This window comes from Rhinolophus sinicus, linkage group LG16 (assembly GCF_036562045.2).
Source record: "Rhinolophus sinicus isolate RSC01 linkage group LG16, ASM3656204v1, whole genome shotgun sequence".
Lineage (NCBI taxonomy): Eukaryota > Metazoa > Chordata > Mammalia > Chiroptera > Rhinolophidae > Rhinolophus > Rhinolophus sinicus.
The window spans coordinates 19,602,815-19,620,671 of NC_133765.1; the positions used below are offsets into that span (position 1 = coordinate 19,602,815).

Consider the following 17,857-nt stretch of genomic DNA (forward strand, 5'->3'; position numbering starts at 1 on the left):
ACTAGCTCTGCGACCGTGAGCAGGTAACCTCCATTTCCCTCTCTGTAAAATAGGTTAGGACCAGTTCTACAGTTATTAGGTTGTTATAAGAATTAAATGAGGTAACACATGTAAAATGCTTAGGACAGTGTCTAATGCAGAGCAAGCACTCAATAAATGGAACCTATTACTGTAATTACGCTTCTATCGCGCAGGTTTAGATAGGGGTGTGGGTGAGAAAATGAGCATGGCTTTCAGTGTCACAGAAAACACTGTCATCAGCCAGCCTATTACACCACAGTCTCTGGTGGCCACGTGTGTAATTTCTTCACTGGACTTTCCTGGAGTCACAACTTTGGCGGAAATGGTCTGTTGTCTGATGAACTGACAATGGCTTTCTGTCTGCGTTACCCCTTTTCTAGAACACAGGCATGAGAAATCCCTTTTCAAAAGAGAAAGCTCAACTAGTCCGTGTTTATGATCCTGAGAAAGGAGGCCCTGGACACTTCCCAGGAGTCTTAAGAATGGTGGTTTTTTCCCTCTGACAATGCTATTAGGAACCAGGTCAAGCAAACAGAGCCCCAGATAGGAACAGAGACAGCTTCTCCCTCCTCCCACAGCCCCTCCTCCTGGGCCAAACACCTCTAATGAGGGTGAGAACTCAATCATCAGAAAACTTGTTAAGGTTCCTTGGTTTGCCAACATGCCACCAGGCCAGGTCAATATTCATAGCTGCACACTTGAACCTCAGCTGCAAATGACATGCAGTCCAGCTCCTTTCCCGGCCTCCCCCAAGGAGAGAGAGCCAGTTCCAGAGAGCTTCAGAGAGAATGGCCCCAGCTCTAGAACCAATGGCACTGCTCAAGGAAAGCGAAAGCTACAGGGAACTTCAGAGTCCAAACAGGCCTGTTGTGAGGCTGGAGAGAGGAAACAGGAGGGTTGGTCAGCCAGGTGCCCAGAGATCAGAGGGATCCTGGCCAGGTGCCCAGCTGCACCAGCACAGTTACAGACTGGGCTACTTCCAGGCGATCTGTCAGCTGGCCTCCACTTATGGTTCCAGCCTTAAGTGGCTTCCTATTGTCCCAGGCACCTAGAAACTGGCGGAAGGCTCTAAGAGGCAGGATTACGGATGTGGCTACAGACAGGCACTGGGGTAATACAAGGAGAAGCTGAGGGGAGGACTTTGGGCCAAACCCCAGCAATTTCTCCATTCAATATCCAGCCCCAGCCTGTGACTAGGAAAACAAAGGTGTGGGGGAAGGGATAAGAAAAGTCATTTCCTTTATTGTAACTGTAGGCCAGCTGGGTAACAGCGAGGCTGCAAGGGAGTCACGAAGAATGAATTTCTTTGGGTGGCATGAAGGGAGCGTCCTGCAGGCCTGCAGCCAGTCACTCTGAATTCATCAGCGAATCACAGATAAGCTGGGGTGGGAGAGACTGTAAAAAAAGACCATTCAGGCTGACGCCTCATGTTCCACACCACATAGGTTACTTTTGGGGTCAGACAAGTACAGTCCTTTCCTGCCCTGAAGATTTTACTCCCGTTTGGGCAAAAGTCAGATTGGCTGCAAAGCAGCCATTCTCCCCAGGGCAAAGGACCAGGCTGCAAACCAGGCTCCGTGTCATCCAGTTTGTGTGGGAAAGCTCAGGAATAAGGCGATCGCGCCTTCAATAGAGCTGGATTAGAGAGACAATGTACTTGAGGAAAAGCCGTAAGTAGGAGACCGAACCTGGAGATGCTCTACTTCCCCCACAGGCATTATCTTTGGTTTAATTGTGCCAGGGTAGTTCAAAGTTAAATTTAATTCCAGAGGCTCCACATCAAATGGCCAATGAGTATGTAATAAGAGAAATAAATGTATGCATGAGCAAGTATATAATATCAAGTGACAGCTACAGATTATAAGGGTTTTTTATGTATCAGGTGCTACGCTAGGCACTTTATACAGGTCAGCACACCTAATTCTCCCCAACAACCTCGTGGGATGAGTACTATTCTCATTTTATAGAGGAGGTGCCTGAAGCTCAGGAAAGTCACCTAAGGCCAGTTAATAAATTGCAAAGCCAGGATTCGAAACCAGACAGTTTCAATCCATAACCTGCACTCTTATCTGCCACAATAACGTGCCTAACTTCTTTACAAGCATGTATTTGTGTGTATGTCCCTGCTCTGTCTGTCTCTCTCTCTCTGACTGCAACACACACACACACACACACACACACACGCACGCACGCACACACACACACACAGTGCTCTCTAATAAGCTAGCATCTGCCCAGGCCTACAAATGACCCAAGACTTCAGTTCTAAGATCACCTCCTGTCATCCACGCCTGTCTGTGTAACTCTTTTTGTTTTTCTGGTTTTAAGCTTCTCATCTCTGATATGAAGGGGTTATATCATAAGTAGGTGGTCCCTAAAGTGCTTTGGTTATAAGAGAATCCAGAAATTCCAAAGATTAGATTGTTCTACCAGCTCCTGCTTATTTTGGATAGGAAATATTCATACAAATAGGAAAACAGCAGGAACAAATATGACCCTATGGGTTAGATGCCAAGGCCAGCCGCAGCCTGGAAATTTACTTGATTCTGATGCTGCTGGTTAGCCTCAGCTCTGAAATGCTAGCCCAAGGCTTTACAGCTCTCATACTCTGCTTAACTAAAACGCACAGTAAAGGTAGAAATCAACTTCCCTGAGGGTGAAAGGAGGAGGAACGAAGGCAGGATCCAGAGAAGACTGGAGAGCAGAGTTAGAGCTGAAAGGGCAGAAAAGGCTGGTTCTTCTCCAATTCTTCCAGAGGCCAGCGCTCTCCCGGCCAACCCCCCCATGTAGTTCCGGGAAGGAGGGGGGAAGGCAAGTGCTTAAAGGTCAATTAAATTACTTGATATCAGTACAGGGGATGCTTTGCAGCAAGAGCTACGTGTGGGAGCTGGAATCTATAGCAAGTAGTGCCTATTTAGTCTGCCTCATTCTCGGGATGGGCGCACAGCCCCACCACTCAGACTGCGGGGGCCACATGCCCACCCAGCCTCTGGTGAGTCATGGCTACAGGCCAGACACTGTTTTATGTTCTGGAAAATGCAGAGACAAGCTCCCACTCTTGAGGATTCCAATCTCACAGAAGAAAGGAACAACCATCCCGTGGGGGCTCACCACGGGCTGGGCCCTTGGCATATATTGGCCTATTATTTCATTCAATCTTAGTGAGTCTACGAGATAGATCCTTAACATCTGTATTTTCCTGATGAGGAAACAACCTCAGACAACAGGAACAAATCTGACTTTAAAGTTGGTGTTATTTTCAAGAAACCAAGCTGCTTCAAAACAGTAAGTGCTACAATAAAGTTAATAACAAAAAGCAGGAAACTAGGGAGGCATCCTGCAGTGAAGAGACGGCTTTGCCAACTGCACTGAAAAACAACCTTCACGGCACCTGCGTCATCAGTGGTGCGGGCAAGAGAAAGTCACTGTGGGCCTCAGTTTCCTCACCTATAAAGTGAGGGTGCTGGGACACCCTGGAAAGGCCTCCTCCCATCCCCCCACCCCACCTGTACCAAACCCATCTGTGGCTGTTCCACTTTCACTTTGCTCACGGGCTCTTCCTTGGCACATCTCTCCCCACCCCACACCCACTGAAATGGAAAGTCTCCCAGCAGAAGCTTATTTTTGTTTTCCAGAAAATGAAACAGTTCCTGGCCTGTAACTGGCAAAAACAGGACAGAGCTACTTACCGGAAGCAAGAGGTGTGCCAGGCTTCGTTGACAGTCCTGTATCGCCTCTGGCTCGGAATGACATGGTCCCCACAGCCGCGACACCTCCAGGCATCTTCACCTGCACACAAAACCAAGGGATTCAGGGGCGGGAAGCAGCATGGGGCAGAGGGACAGGAGTCCTACCGTGTGGAATAAGACTCGAGTTAACAGACCCTCATATTGAAAGGGCTGGGACAACGGCCTGCTATATGCACAATTCCCTCCTCCACAAGATCTCTCTGGTAAGCACTTATGGGGCCTGCTCACGGCCACAGGGCCCGGGAATTCATGGCCTCCAAAGTAGTCTCATTCCATTTTTTACAACATGGTTCTGATCATTCTTTTTGCTACTGCAACAAAACCTGCCATTTCTAGAAGTGTCAGTCCTTGCTTCCAGTTTTGAGTAGACACATGAACAAAGTCTCTTTTCAGGTCAGCCCTTCCTAACAACTATTCCCAACCAGCACCCAGGAACGTCTCCTCTCTGGGCTAATCACGTGATTTCCTTCTCCTATCCCTCAAAAGTCCTGGTTGTGCAGACCTGCCATCACCTCGTCCAGGGTCCTCTCCTTGGACCCATGAGTCCTCTACAAGCTCTACATTGGGGACTATTGGATAACATCCCTGTTCCCCAGGGAGCAAATGCACTGGAAAAGAAACAATTCTTCCATATTGTCATGTTTCGCTTAGATGTCCTTCCAGCGGTAGAAGTGAAGTGCTGTTTTAGTTCAGAGAAAGAAGTTACAGGTATAGCAAGGAAAGAACAAACATTTAATGAATACTTCCCATATGCCAAGAACTGTGCTAGGTGCTTTCCCAGACCCAATCTCATTTTATTCTCAAACAATCCTGTGAGACAGATATTATTGTATTCATTTAACAGACGGGAGAATTGAAACTTGGGGCCAGGGGTGCCAGGCCAAGTGGCAGATCTCAGATCCCAACTCAAGTCTGGCTCGTTCTTAAAGCCCATGCTCATCCCTCTCTCCACTACGTTAATTCCTACTTGGTCCACTTGGGGAGCCAGGAAAGTCTTTGGAGAGGAAGCTGACACTTGAGCTGAGCCTTGAAAGATGGTGAAGATTTACCAAAGGCTGAGAAAGGCTGGGGAAGGGCTATGTAGGCTGAGATATTAGCGTGGACAATAGCACCGAGTCGGTCCATGTCCCTCCAAAAGGGACAAAACACAATACTCCTGGGTGGCTCAGATGCCAACTTCTTGAAATAAAGAGGGCAGCTGAGATCAAGCTGTGGTACCTGCCTCAGCCCTAGAAAGCGGGACAAGGTTGTTACAAGACTCCCTTGTGTGCTCCGTGTATGCAGCTTTGTTCTCTCTGGGTAACTCTAGACTGCCACAGGCACAGTGACAGTCACCAATCCCCCGTTTCACAGGCACAGGGGCCATGAATAGACAATGCACAGCCCAAGGCACTTCAAGATTGTTCAGCAGCATTCTGGGGCAGCCAGGGCGCAGAAGCTGTCCTTATACCCACGAGAGAGTTCAGTTAGCTGGCAGAGGCTTGAAAGCTTCCATCCACCCGCTCGTCTCTTCTAGTTCCAGTGAGAGGGCATATATATATACCCCTCACCTCCTAGATCTCAAATTCTCAGACTCTCACGAGGGGCCTTTTTGTTTGGGGGGTGGTAGAGGCCTGAGAGCGCACCATCCTCCTCACAAACTCCAAGGCAGAAAGCCCGAGAGACCCATTCAACTGGGTTATGGACAGTGGGCGAGACACTGAACTAGTGAGAGGGTTTTAATGAACACAGACGTCCAAACGAATCTCCCAAGTTCTGGAGGTACCCGTGTGAAACATGTTTGGAACGCTTACATTGCAGGGCTTTCAGAGTCCGTCTGTGACCCACCACGCCCCACCCCAGCAAATCTCATTATGTGAAGCCACACCATGTTTCTTGTTTTTACTTTTTAACCCAAAAGGCACGGTTTCTAACCTGACCACCCACTTACTCGACAATTCAACATCTTGGCTCTGAAAGACTGGGGGGTTTCCAAAACACGCAAAGGATCAGGACTTTCCACTATGAGGATATTCAAGAGAACTGGTTCTTGCTGGGTCCTTCAGAGCCTGCCCTGTTTTCTCCAGTCTTGAGAAACTCCAAGCCACTCAACACTTATTTAGCACCTGCTCTGTGCTGGGCACGAGGGGCACAAAAATCAAGACCCCTACTCTCTCCTCTCACATCCACCCGGTTCTACCTCCCAGATGTCTCTCCAATCCTTCCCCGCCCTTCACCGCAGCCCTGGTTCAGGTCTTTGCTTCTCTTCATTAGCTGGTTCCCCCAGGCTCCCCAATGTCTAGTGAACGAAGGCTCAACTGCTTAGCATGGCACTTCTGTGGGGGATTCCATCCTATCCCACCTCTTAGAAGAGGTGCGCTTTCAGTTATCTCCACCACCCCTCTCTTTTCTCCTGACTCCTTCCAATGATCACTTAAACAAGTTCAAGTCTTTTCCATTGGAAAAAAAACAACCAACAACTCTGGACGCCATTTTCTCCTCTAGCTACCACACTTGCTTCCCCCTTCACAGCCACATGTATTTAAAAGTTGTCTGCCCTCATTTCCTCACTTCCCACTTACCTCATACTCCACTGCAAACTGACTTCCACCCCCACCATTTCTCTGAAACCGTCTCACCAAGGTCAACAGTGACCGCTTATTGCTAAATTCAATGGACATGCTTCAGTTAATCTTTCAGCAAATATTTACTGCACGCCGACTACATGTCTAACATCGTGCTGGGGAAAGAGCAGCAAACAAGAGCGAGATTATACATAGAACAGGGAGTCAATAATAACATAATTATGTTAATTATAATTGGGCCAAATGGTATGGAGAGATCACGTTCATAACCAGGAAAATGGCGGTGGGGTAGAGCAAACACGTATTCCTTAAGGAAGTAATTTTCTTTTCTTTCTTTTTTTTTTTTCCTAAGATACAAATTTTTTTTTTTTTTTAATTTATTGGGATGCCAATTGTTAGTAAAATTACATAGATTTCAGGTGTACAATTCTGTATTACATCATCTATAAATCCCACTGTGTGTTCACCACCCAGAGTCAGTTCTCCTTCCATCACCATACATTTGAAAGGAAGTAATTTTCAAGCTGAGTTCTGAAGGATGAACATAAATTAACCAGGCAAAAAGGAGGAGGGAAGGATCACTGGAGACTGGGATGGGGGGAGAGACATGTGCAAAGGTCCTGTGGCAGGAGTGAAAACTCCTCACACTATTAAAAGTTGGAACTATTATCAGTTCCAAAGCATTAGTGGACCCACGACTGGTCCCTGGCCCTCCTCAGAGTGGCCCCAAAGAACCTTTACATCTCATCACCCCTTACAAGGGGATGCTCTAGTCACAGCTTGATCTATTTTCTATTCTTGCCACACACATTCATGTTCTTACATCCTAACAGTCACACCTCAAGCTATTCTGTGTTTAGAATATTTTACCCACCTTCTGCCCCAATCAAACTTCTATCCTTCCTTGATGGTCCCCCAAAGGCAGGCAGTGTTTGTTTTACTTTGTCTATAAGTATTTTATATTATTTGCTCTGTAATTACAGTTCAGTATATTTCTGTCTCCCTCGGTCCCTCCCTCTCTGCCCTCCCGCCCGCTCCCAGCTCTAAGGGGCAAAGATTGCATCTTGAAAACCTTCAGATCTCCAGGGCCTAGCATAACGCCTGGTGCAGAATAAACACTCCTTTGTGCGGTGAATCCAACTGAAAAGCTGTAGCCAACTGCCAGTAATTTTCAAAGATAAGCTCCAACGGTCGGCAGGGATGATTCCACGAGAAGTGTTCTGGTTCCCAGGTGACCACTTACAGGTAAAGTCACATGTAGATGCACAGGCCTCATCTATCATGTTGCACCCGAGCAAACATATTTACCCAGAGCTTTCAGCCTCCCAAGCCCAGACACTCTTCAAAAGAATACTCTTGGTCTCTGCAACTCTCTCATAGCCCTGAAAGCTGATGATCCTAGCTCTTACAACTTTCATTCTAGAAATGTAAGATAAATATAATAATACAAAGTCTATGGAGATTCCTGTGAGGTCTAGTGGAAGACCAATCTTACACAGAGTCCAGCCCAGTCTGCCTGGGACATTCTTCCTCTAGGAAAATATCTCATCGTACCAGGCTGTTTACTCTCTCCCTCTACTGTGTTTTTCTCTCGTATTTGCAGACTTATCAACAGTGGCTACTGACTGTCAGAGTCCAGAAAGGGAGCTTGAATAAGTAAATGTCCCCAGCAGCCTCAAACAATAAGGGGCCTTTATTAGGTGTTTAATAATCAGAAAACTGTGCCTTCATTATGGGAACTTGTTGCTTTTAAGTGGGAAGTGTGCAATGCAAACACGGTAAGCCTTGTAACAAATGGCTCATTACAAAGGTTCTCACCTTCAGGATCTTTTGGATACAGGTACAAAATACGTTCAGTTTACATACACTGCTTTCTCCCAACTTAATAATTGATGATGTGATCCTCAGCCAATCTGTGAATCCACTGGGCAGGCACTAGAATGGCAGGATGGTAAGGTTGGAAGGGCCTTTAAAAATCATCTACTCTCATCCAACCCTTTCATTTTTCTGCAGGAAAAATGGGCTTGGAGAAGGAGAATCAAGTTTTCTAACCATGAGAAAGCGGGTCTGGGAGGGGCTCAAACCCGAGTTCTGAGACTACCCCATCAGTTGCATTTTTATTACCCAATGCAGTTTCAGACAAGGCAAGACTTGCTCAAGACTACACAGTTATTCAGTGGAAGGGCTCGGCCTGGTACCCCAGCTCAGTGCCAGTGCATTTCCCACAAGACATTACCATTCACCTTAATCTTGGTCTGAGAGCTGAGCTTCTGCAAACTAGTCCTTTTCAGACTTCAAAGTTGTGAGAAATCCCCAAGGGCTGAGAGCTCATGAGACCATAAAGCCTAGACTGAACCAACATGCACAGATCCTATCCTTTCATTTAAGAAAAATCTCTGGTGCTTCTCATGTTCCACTAGACAATGAGAACCAGGAACAAAACCCAGCCAATTCAGTGTAGCACAAAACAACAAGCATATTAACCGCTGGGCCTCTTGGGAACTGGCAGGTCAGGTGTATAAATCCCACTTGTTCCAGGATAAAGCAGGAAGCAGAGGGCAGGGCAGCAACTGGCGGGAAACAGCCAAGAGAGAAAAGATCACATTTTAATGAAGTGACTATCAACAAGACTAATAGTAATGACTAATGTTCCTCCAGATACTCTCCCCTGTATCCCAAAGGGTTTTCCTCTTCACTAGCTTACCAAATATTACCAAAGGGAGTGTCTAAGGAAAAAAGATTAGATTTTTTTTTTTTTAAGGAGGGCGCAGCTCACAGTGGCCCATGCGGGGATCGAACCCGCAACCTTGGTGCTACCAGCACCATGCTCTAACCGACTGAGCTAACAGGCCACCCCCTGGCTGATTTTTAAAGGAGCTTCTGGACTTCTCTGGACCTTAGATTTTTCCTTTACAAAAGGAGGGATCAAATTATTCCTTTTAGCTCTGAGAGGCTGTGACACCAAACCAGGGGCCTCTCATTTTTCAGGTTAAGGCACAGACAGAGGCATTTCAGAAGGTTTCATCCTTGCTGTTGTTTTCTTCTGCACTTTAATTTACTAGGAAAAATCTGTAAGGGTCAAGCAGAAGAATTGAAGTTAGACTTGGGTTTGAAACCTGGCTCTGTGTCCTTAGGCAAATTATTTAACCTCTCTGAGCTTGTGCCTTAATCTTTAATAAGAGGATAATACCACTTCCTTACAGGATTACCAAGAAGATTAGAGAAATAATGTAATATACCTCCCACGATACCTGGCACTTAGAATTGTGAGTAGCTTTTCTTCTGTCTTTCATGCATATCCAGGGGGTTGGCCGGGGAAAAGGCTGAGCTGAGTACACTAACCTTTAAATTCTGAAGAGAACGTTTTCAAAACAAATTCGGCAAATGTTTTCTATGTGCCCATGTGCAAGACACAGAGTAGGCCGCCACGAACTGCTGGAGTCCTTGGTGAGAACTCCTGGGGTGTGAGGGTCAAGGATATACACAGAAATATCAGCGAGGGATAAATCAGGTGTTGGGGGCAGGGCAAACTTGGCAGAGTAATAAGATACTTGGTAGAAAAACAGAAAGACAGATGGTTCCTGTGGCTTTAGGACACTCAGGTTTTCCTTTCCAACCGTAAGTTGACTTAGCTGTGAATGAGTTCGCAATTTCTTATCGAGAGGAAGGCCTACAAAGAATCTCTTTATCAGAAAACTGGTTAACCAATTCATATATCCCAGACAGCAGTTCTCTACCCATTGTCAATGACAGAGAAAAAAAACTCTTAACTACTTTGAGTCCTTATTATGTGCCAGGCAGTGTCCTAAGCACTATGCAAGCATGAATGAGAATCAAATAGAAAGATCCCATGAGGTAAGGGCGAGTATTGAAGGACTATTATTGTTCCCATTTCACTGAAGAGGAACATGAAATGCTCAACCAACAAGTGGCCGAGCTGGGATTAGACCACAGGTCCGCTAACCCCAAAGTCTATGTCTTCAACTACATTTTAGACTTTCTTTCCTGGAAAAATAAATTACAGGCAGAAAGCCTGACCAAATAGAATCCCAGGGTGGACGCTCAAGGTATACAAACCAAGCGATGGTTCATGATCTAGCTACTGTTGGATGTAAATTAATAGGTAAAAGAGTGTAATTCTTGCTACTGGATAAAGAAAGGTCTAGAGTCAGAGAGAAGATAGACTTGCCAGAGACGGGTACAGCTCCAGGTCTTCTCACTGAAAGGCCAGTGATGCCTCACCCCTCCCTATGCCCCCGCCCGGTTGCACTGTCGAGAAGCTAGCCCTAGACTGGGAATCAACCCAGCCTCCAAAAGATGCAGAAATCCCATCAGGAATGTGGAAAGCTTAATACAGCCTCTTGAACCTGGTGGGTTTCCAGTCAGCTTTAAACCTTATGGTCCTCTTGGACCCTACCTTGCTCCCCCCATCCTATATCCAGGGCTATCCAAGTCACCCTGCCCTGCCCATGACAGTCTCTACTGCAGACTGGAAAATTCCACACGCCTCGCATGAAGCCCTCCACAGTGTGGCTTCCCCCACCCTCGGCCTTACCTTCTACTTCCCACAACTCTCCCACATGTATCAATTCAACATCCCTGGCGAAGACCTTGAAACTTGCCCAGCTTTGAATTCCACTCCCAGTTTCTTCCCTAGCAAGATATCATGCCCTCAGTCCTTTTTTTAACCGACGTAAGACTTTTCAAATCTGACTTCCTTCAAGCAGCATTCCCTGACCAAACCTGGTAGCCAGCCTGGGCACCTTGCTATTCCTAAATATGCCACGCACATTCCTGGCTCAGAGCCTTTGTTCATTCTTTTCTTCTAAAATGTTCTTCACCCAGACATCCAAATGGCTCAATCCCTTGCTTGTATTCTCTGCTCAGATGTCATTAACCAGAGAAGCTTCCCTGACCTCCCATTGCTCCTGTGCCCTTACTTTATTTCTCTTTAGAGCATTTATCCCTGATGTACGATATTCATATATTTAATCATCGCCTATCTCTCCACACCAGAACATAATTCCTATGAGGGAAGCGATTTGGGCTTTGTTCCCTGATGTATCCTCCAGGGCCTAAAAGTGCTTGGCACATAGTAGGAACTCAATATATACTTGTAGAATGAGTGTATGAACAGAGTTCTCCCTCACCTTTGAAATTCCACAATATTATCACCTGCAGACTTCATATAGCTGTTCTTGATTTATCCTTTTTTTCTTAATTACTCTAAGCAGACAGTGAATTTCTCGAAGGCACAAACCATGTATTATTCATTTCCATATGTACTTATTAAGGGCTTATTGTGTGGCAGACCCTGTATGCCTCAAGCAGCCTGGAATATTAGAAAGAGCGCTGGAGAACGGAAACTTCTCTCAACAAGACACACAAACGTCTAACAGATACATGAAAAAATGTTCAACTTCACTGTTAGGGAACTGCAAATAAAAACCACAATGAGATATCACCTCACCCCAGTCAGAATGGCTATCATCAACAAGGCAAATATGTAGTAACAAGTGTTGGAGAGGCTGTGGAGAAAAAGGAACCCTCATACACTGTTGGTGGGAATGCAGACTGGTGCAGCCGTTATGGAAGGAAGTGTGGAGGTTCCTCAAAAAATTAAGAATAGAATACCATATGACCCAGCAACCCCTCTCCTGGGTATCTACCCCAAAAATCTGAAAACATTTATCCGTAAAGATATATGTGCTCCAATGTTCATTACAGCATTATTGACAGTGACCAAGACATGGAAACAACCAGTGTCCTTCGATAGATGAGTGGATAAAAAAGGTGTGGTATATATACACAATGAAATACTACTCTGCCATAAGAAAAGATGAAATACTGCCATTTGCAATCCCATGGGTGAATCTTGAGATTATTATGCTCAGTGAGGTAAGTCAGAAAAAGTCGAGAACCAACTGACTTCACTCATATGCGGGATATAAAACTGAAGGCAGCAAAGGAACAAGACAAACAAAGAAACAAAAACTCATAGACACAGACAACAGTTTAGTGGTTACCAGAGGGTAAAGGGGGAGTGGGGATGGTAGAAGAGGGTAAGGGGGTCAAATACCAGGGGTGCCAAAAAAATGTATACCCATTTTAAGCAATGTTATCTATGTATAACTTTTCGAAGTTGAACTGAATTATGGTAGCAGTGTAGTATGACATTTGCTCAAAAGATGGCGTGAATCAAATGAATGCTAGCATCACCACGCAACAGGCAGGACAGTCAAGGAAAATGGCAGAAGCACAGTTGTAGTTGGAGGAACGCAAGACCATTTTGAAGTGGTAATGGAAACTCGAGAACGTTGTGAAAGTATGACAATGGAGGCGTGAGTATGCAACAGAACCTCCAACACGCCTAACAACTGCACGCATTCGTGGTAAGTCTGAGACGCATGGTGCTGTGTGTGATGTGCGCAAGGGAAGATCCTGAGGCCTCGCACAGAAACAAGTCAAGCAGTAGTTCGCCGTCATCAGAAGTGTCTGGACGCTGATGGTAACTACTCTGAGCACCTCTTGTAATTGCAGAAGCCAAACGTGACTTGTAGTCATCTTTTGCTATCGGTATATATTGAGTATTACAATCTTAACAGTTCTTTACTTTCTTAAAATGTGTATACATTTTTTTGGCACCCTCTGTATATGGTGATGGAAGAATTGACTCTGGGTGGTGAACACATAATGCAATATATAGATGATGTATTACAGAATTGTACACTTGAAACCTATGTAGTTTTGTTGACCACCGTCACCTCAATAAATTTTAATTCAAAAAAGTTAAAAAAGTTAGAAAAGAAAAGAAAGAGCGCTGGAGAAGTCCTAGGTTAATCCCGGCTCTACCACTAGTTGAACGATCCTGCACAAATTCATTTTCCTCCCTGGGCCTCAGTTTCTTCATATGTAAAATGAGGAGAGTTACATTATCTCAAGTGTCTCCTGGCTCTAGCATCTGTTAAAAAGAGGTAAAACCTGTCTCAACCCAATGTCTTAGACATCACAGGCACTCAGTAAATATTTGATTTCTTTGTTGATTCTCCTGTTACACAGGCATCGGAGTTGTCTTGGAACAGTTTGGCCAGAACAAGTAAAAGTTTAAGTCCCACTTCCTTCTCTGATTCCACGGGCAACCTCATTCTGGTGTTTGTGATACAGAGAGGATGAAGCACTGAATTTGAAGTTAGAAAATATGAACTCTGACCACTGCCATTTATTTGGCTATGGAACCTTGAACAAGTGATTTCTGAGCCTTAGCCTCCTCCCCACACTGGCTTTCTCTCAGCTCTTCAAAGGTACTACATGCCTTCCTACCTCAGGGTCTCCCCTCAACCTGGAATGTTCTTTGCCCTTTCTTTGCTGGACTAATTTCTACTTAGCCTTAAGGGTCAGCATAAAAAGTATGCTTTTTAAAGGAAAGTATTCCCTATTCACTTTCCTCACCCCGAGGGCACTCTTATAACGCTTACTTCAATTGTTTAATTATTATAGCATTTATCTCATTTGTTACCTCAATTACCCACCGTCCATCTCTAGGACTGTAAGTACCACAAAGGCAAATGGCACTGTCTGTTTGTTCATCACTATCGTCCACAGTGCTTGGCTAAATAAATATATGGCACAGAAGTACCCAACAAATATACATATGGAAGAATGCATCAACTAATGCATCTCAAGGATTGATGCCTCTAGCCGGCCTTGGGTTCACTCAGAGAAAACCTAATCCACACTCCTGCACCCTTAAGACCCTTTAGAAGTTTCTGAGGATCGAGGTTCAAGACAGGGAACCTATGTTACACAGAGGTTAGAAAGTCATCAGAAATCATGTCAGCTGAAGAATTCTGGAAGCTAAAAAAAATAAAAGGAAGGAACAGGATACAGTTCTACCGCTAGCCCTCCAAGAATAAGGAGAAAATCCCACACTCCCATGGTGAGGAAGTGACCCACTCGTGGCCTGGTCCTTGTATTCAGGATGGAGGAAGTGACTGTCTAAAGGCTGAAAGCCAGGAAGTGGGGGCACATATCCAGGACAGCCTCCCTCCTCCACTGTTCCCTCCTGCCACCTCTAGAAAGCTTCTGGACGCTGACCCTGGTCACCTAGAGGCTGGGCCACTCACACAGGTGGCTGGGAAACACAAGCAACAAAAAGTCCTTGTTGCTGGGAGACAACGGAGCAGGGCAGGAACCTGCAGGGTGGTGTGGGAGGCAACTGGGAGAGGCCTGGCAGGTCCAGCTAAGCTAACCCCGAAGCTACCCTTGCGCCCTTGGAACACTCTTCCAGGAGGTGTCTGGTCACATTCCTCTTCTGTCCGACAGACGACAACGGAGGACCCAGCTGCCATGGGAGGGCCCATAATCCCAAGGGGCCTACCTTCCCCAAGAAGAGCCCAGATTCACCTATTTCCTGCAAAGAGCCCCAAGACCCAGGGGACCGCTGGCACCAAGATATCTGCGAGACATCTTGGATCCTGTCAGGGATACTCTCCTCCATGTTTCACCGCAAATTCAGAAGCTGGGGTCACTCTCCATCCCCTCACAATTATCTCGAACGCTGAGGATCCCGCAATCCCTATACTCCAAAACACCCAAACTTCACGTGAACCCACACCCCTCAGCTTCTTTGGAAAGGTTTTTCTTTTTCTTTCTTTTTTTTTTTTTCTTTTGGAGAATTTTTATGCGAGTTTGAGACAAGCTGATGACATGCTGGGAAGCGAGCTCTCAAATGCTCTCCTTAGAAAGGGTTTTAATTTGGGAACCTGCCAGGTCGCCGCCAGGTCCACAAAAAACGCTGGTCCCCTGGCAGAGCCAGCATCCCTTCCTCCCGGGGACCTCAACTCGCGGGAAGCCGCCCCACCCGCATGCCCCTTGGAGTCTCTAACTTCGGCTCCCCAATTTCCGGAGCCCCACAACCTCCGAGGCTCCGCGGTGCTCACTCCCCAAATTCTCCTCCTAAGGACCCGGGACCCATGGGGGTTCACTCAACCCGAACGCCCCCGAGGCCGCCGGCTCCCTTCAGGGCCCCAGCTTCCGAGGTAACGGCGGGACAGGATAGCGCGGCCCCTCCTTACCGGCTTGCGCGGCCATGGTCCCGGGGGCGCGGAAATCGGGAGGGGAAGGCGGGGACCGCAGCAGTTCCTCTCAGGTCCCGCCGTCGCCTCGGGCGCTGGAGAACCTCAGCCCCGAGCACCAGCGGGATGCGACGCCTACGGGACCCGGGTAGGACCAAACCGCACCTGGCACCAGGGCCCGCCCGCCGACGCCCCACCCTGCCGACGTCCCGCCCCGGGGACCCGGACCCGCCCCTCGCCTGGGCTTTGCGGTGGCCCTGGCGCCCCCTAGTGCGAGCTCTGCCTCCGTGGCCGCCAGAGCTGGTAAGGATGATTCTGCGCAGGCCGGAGGCCTCAGCACAGAGGACCCTCAACCCATTTTACAGATGGGGACAGCTGAGGGCCAGAGAGGACAAGTTCGATTATCTCAAAATGGCAAAGCTCATTGGGAGCTGAGCTGGGATGGAAAGGTCTCCTGACTCCCAGTCTAAAGCTCTTTAAAGTAGAATGTCTGGAATCAAGAATATGAATATGGGAAAACAAGGTCTACCCCACAAAATAGCTTGAGGGGGTTGGGTGGGGGTTGAGGGTGGACTTTTCTTAGAAGCTTCCAGTTCAGAGATGCCACTTCTCTGCGCCATTAAGATGACACTCAGTAGGTAATCTCTAGGTCAAAGATGGCATGGAGGTGGTGCAGCCACCATTCAATGGCAGTTCCTTAGCCAGGCCAAGTAGGTAGATACATGAACTCAGCACATCAGATCTTCCAGTTTTTCAAAACAAGCCCCAAATTGATATTTAGGTGACATTTCCCACTTTCAAAAATGTTGGTAACATGCAAAAAGTCGAAAAATGCCATGCAGGCCAAAGGAAACACACTTGTGGACTGGATTTGCCCCGTGGGCTCCTCTTTATAGAGGGAGCACTGGACGAGGAGTTAGGACAGCACACTGGTTTCTGGAAGCTGCTAGCTGGCTGAGGGGCCCTGAGAACCATCCCCCCCCATGGACTTGGCAGGGAATTGGGGTCCTCCATGTGATGAAGGGTTGGCCACATCATCTGGTCCCTGAGGTCCCTCCCATCTGATTCTCTTATGCTGGATCTTTGGGAACTCATTTCCTTAGATCAGATTTAGGTCATGGGAAAAGTGTCCAAATGACCAGGAAAGGACAGGGATGGGGCCCAAGGAAATGGATCATGACGCCTCCACCAAGGACAAAGGTCAACCCAGCTGCCTCTGGTCCCAGCACTGAAATAAGCAAGTATGAGTGCAATTCTCTTTCTTCCTGCCCTGACCATTTAGTCCAAACCGGATGCAGGTCAGATTTTTCTCCTCTGGGTGTGGCAGGTGGCTCCTGATGTCCTGAACATGCAGAAAACGCTGGGGGTGGGGGTGGGGGTGGTGAAAGGGGGCGGCGGCAGCGGTGGGGGCAGTGTGCCTGACTTCTATTAATTCCTGGGAACCCTCTTCAGCAGTCGGCTTTAGTTTCTGAGGAAATCTCTGCTATGATTATAAATAGTAACCGTAAGATTGTGTACTGAATTAAAGTGACGGGGACCCAGGGAACTCTTCTGCCAAGCCACCTCATGGCTAGCAAAAGAGGGGGTGGGGTGGGGTGGAGATGTTATTTACTTGTAAAGAGGTTCCATTGTATTTTCCCAGACACCCAGGCACTGGTATCCTTGGAACCAAGACCCCTAGGTGTCTTCCCTCTCCCTCTGCACCCAGGTCTGTCTCCTGCCTGTTCACTCTCTCTCATCCCCCTTCTTTCCCTCCAGCCTCATGGTCTTCACCAGGAGGGTGTGCTTCCACTTAGTTCCTCCCAAGAAAGTTCAGGTAACTCTGAGAAATGCAAATTGAAATGTAAAGGAAGAGCACAGCAGTCTGAAGAAATGATATAATGAAGAGATGTCTTTTCAATATGGACCCCTAAACATTCCAAAATCACTTGTGAACTTGAGGGAGACTTCTGGAGGACAGAAAAGGCCTGGGCAGGAAAAAGACCTACTGGGTTTCCAACACCCAAGCCCATTGTCCAGTTTACCTGACCATGGCTTGAGACCAGATCCTCGACTGACTCACAATCAACTCCCTGGAAATAGAACCTGAACCCTGACCACCACCTTCAAGTTCAGGATCTGCCATCCTGAGAGAACTGATCTACTGGTCCCCAGCCAGACCTCAGTGCCACTACCGCTTGCTTCAAATTTAGCCAGTCTTTGGCCTCTAGTCTCTCTCCCCTCCCTGAATCATCCCACCTAAGATGGACTGATAAATTTCCCCAAATTATGTTTCTGTCACCTCTCTGCTCAAAACCTTCAATAGCTCCATTGTCTACGAAATAAAGGCCAAACCTGGCCCTCATGAGCTAACTACATCTCACTCTGTGGTATCTCTCTCTACTCCATTCACCCCAGGACTCTGCTTTTTCCTGAACACATTCTGCCCTCTTACCACTCTGTCACTCCT

The 17,857-nt window shown here is 47.1% G+C and overlaps 1 protein-coding gene and 1 non-coding gene across 2 annotated transcripts in view; both read right to left on the bottom strand.

The window, feature by feature from the left end:
* LIMK2 (LIM domain kinase 2) overlaps window positions 1-15,587 on the bottom strand; it is a 54,393-nt gene extending 38,806 nt beyond the window's left edge. The window contains exons 1-2 of the mRNA XM_019754270.2: window positions 15,409-15,587; window positions 3,711-3,810 (exon numbers count right to left, since the gene is read on the bottom strand). Coding sequence (XP_019609829.1) covers window positions 3,711-3,810; window positions 15,409-15,424 — 116 coding nt within the window. The 5' untranslated portion in view covers window positions 15,425-15,587. The remainder of the gene's footprint in view (window positions 1-3,710; window positions 3,811-15,408) is intronic.
* Window positions 9,113-9,186, bottom strand: TRNAT-GGU (transfer RNA threonine (anticodon GGU)). The gene has a single exon. It is a non-coding gene; the product is annotated as a tRNA-Thr (tRNA).
* Window positions 15,588-17,857: the final 2,270 nt, after the last annotated feature.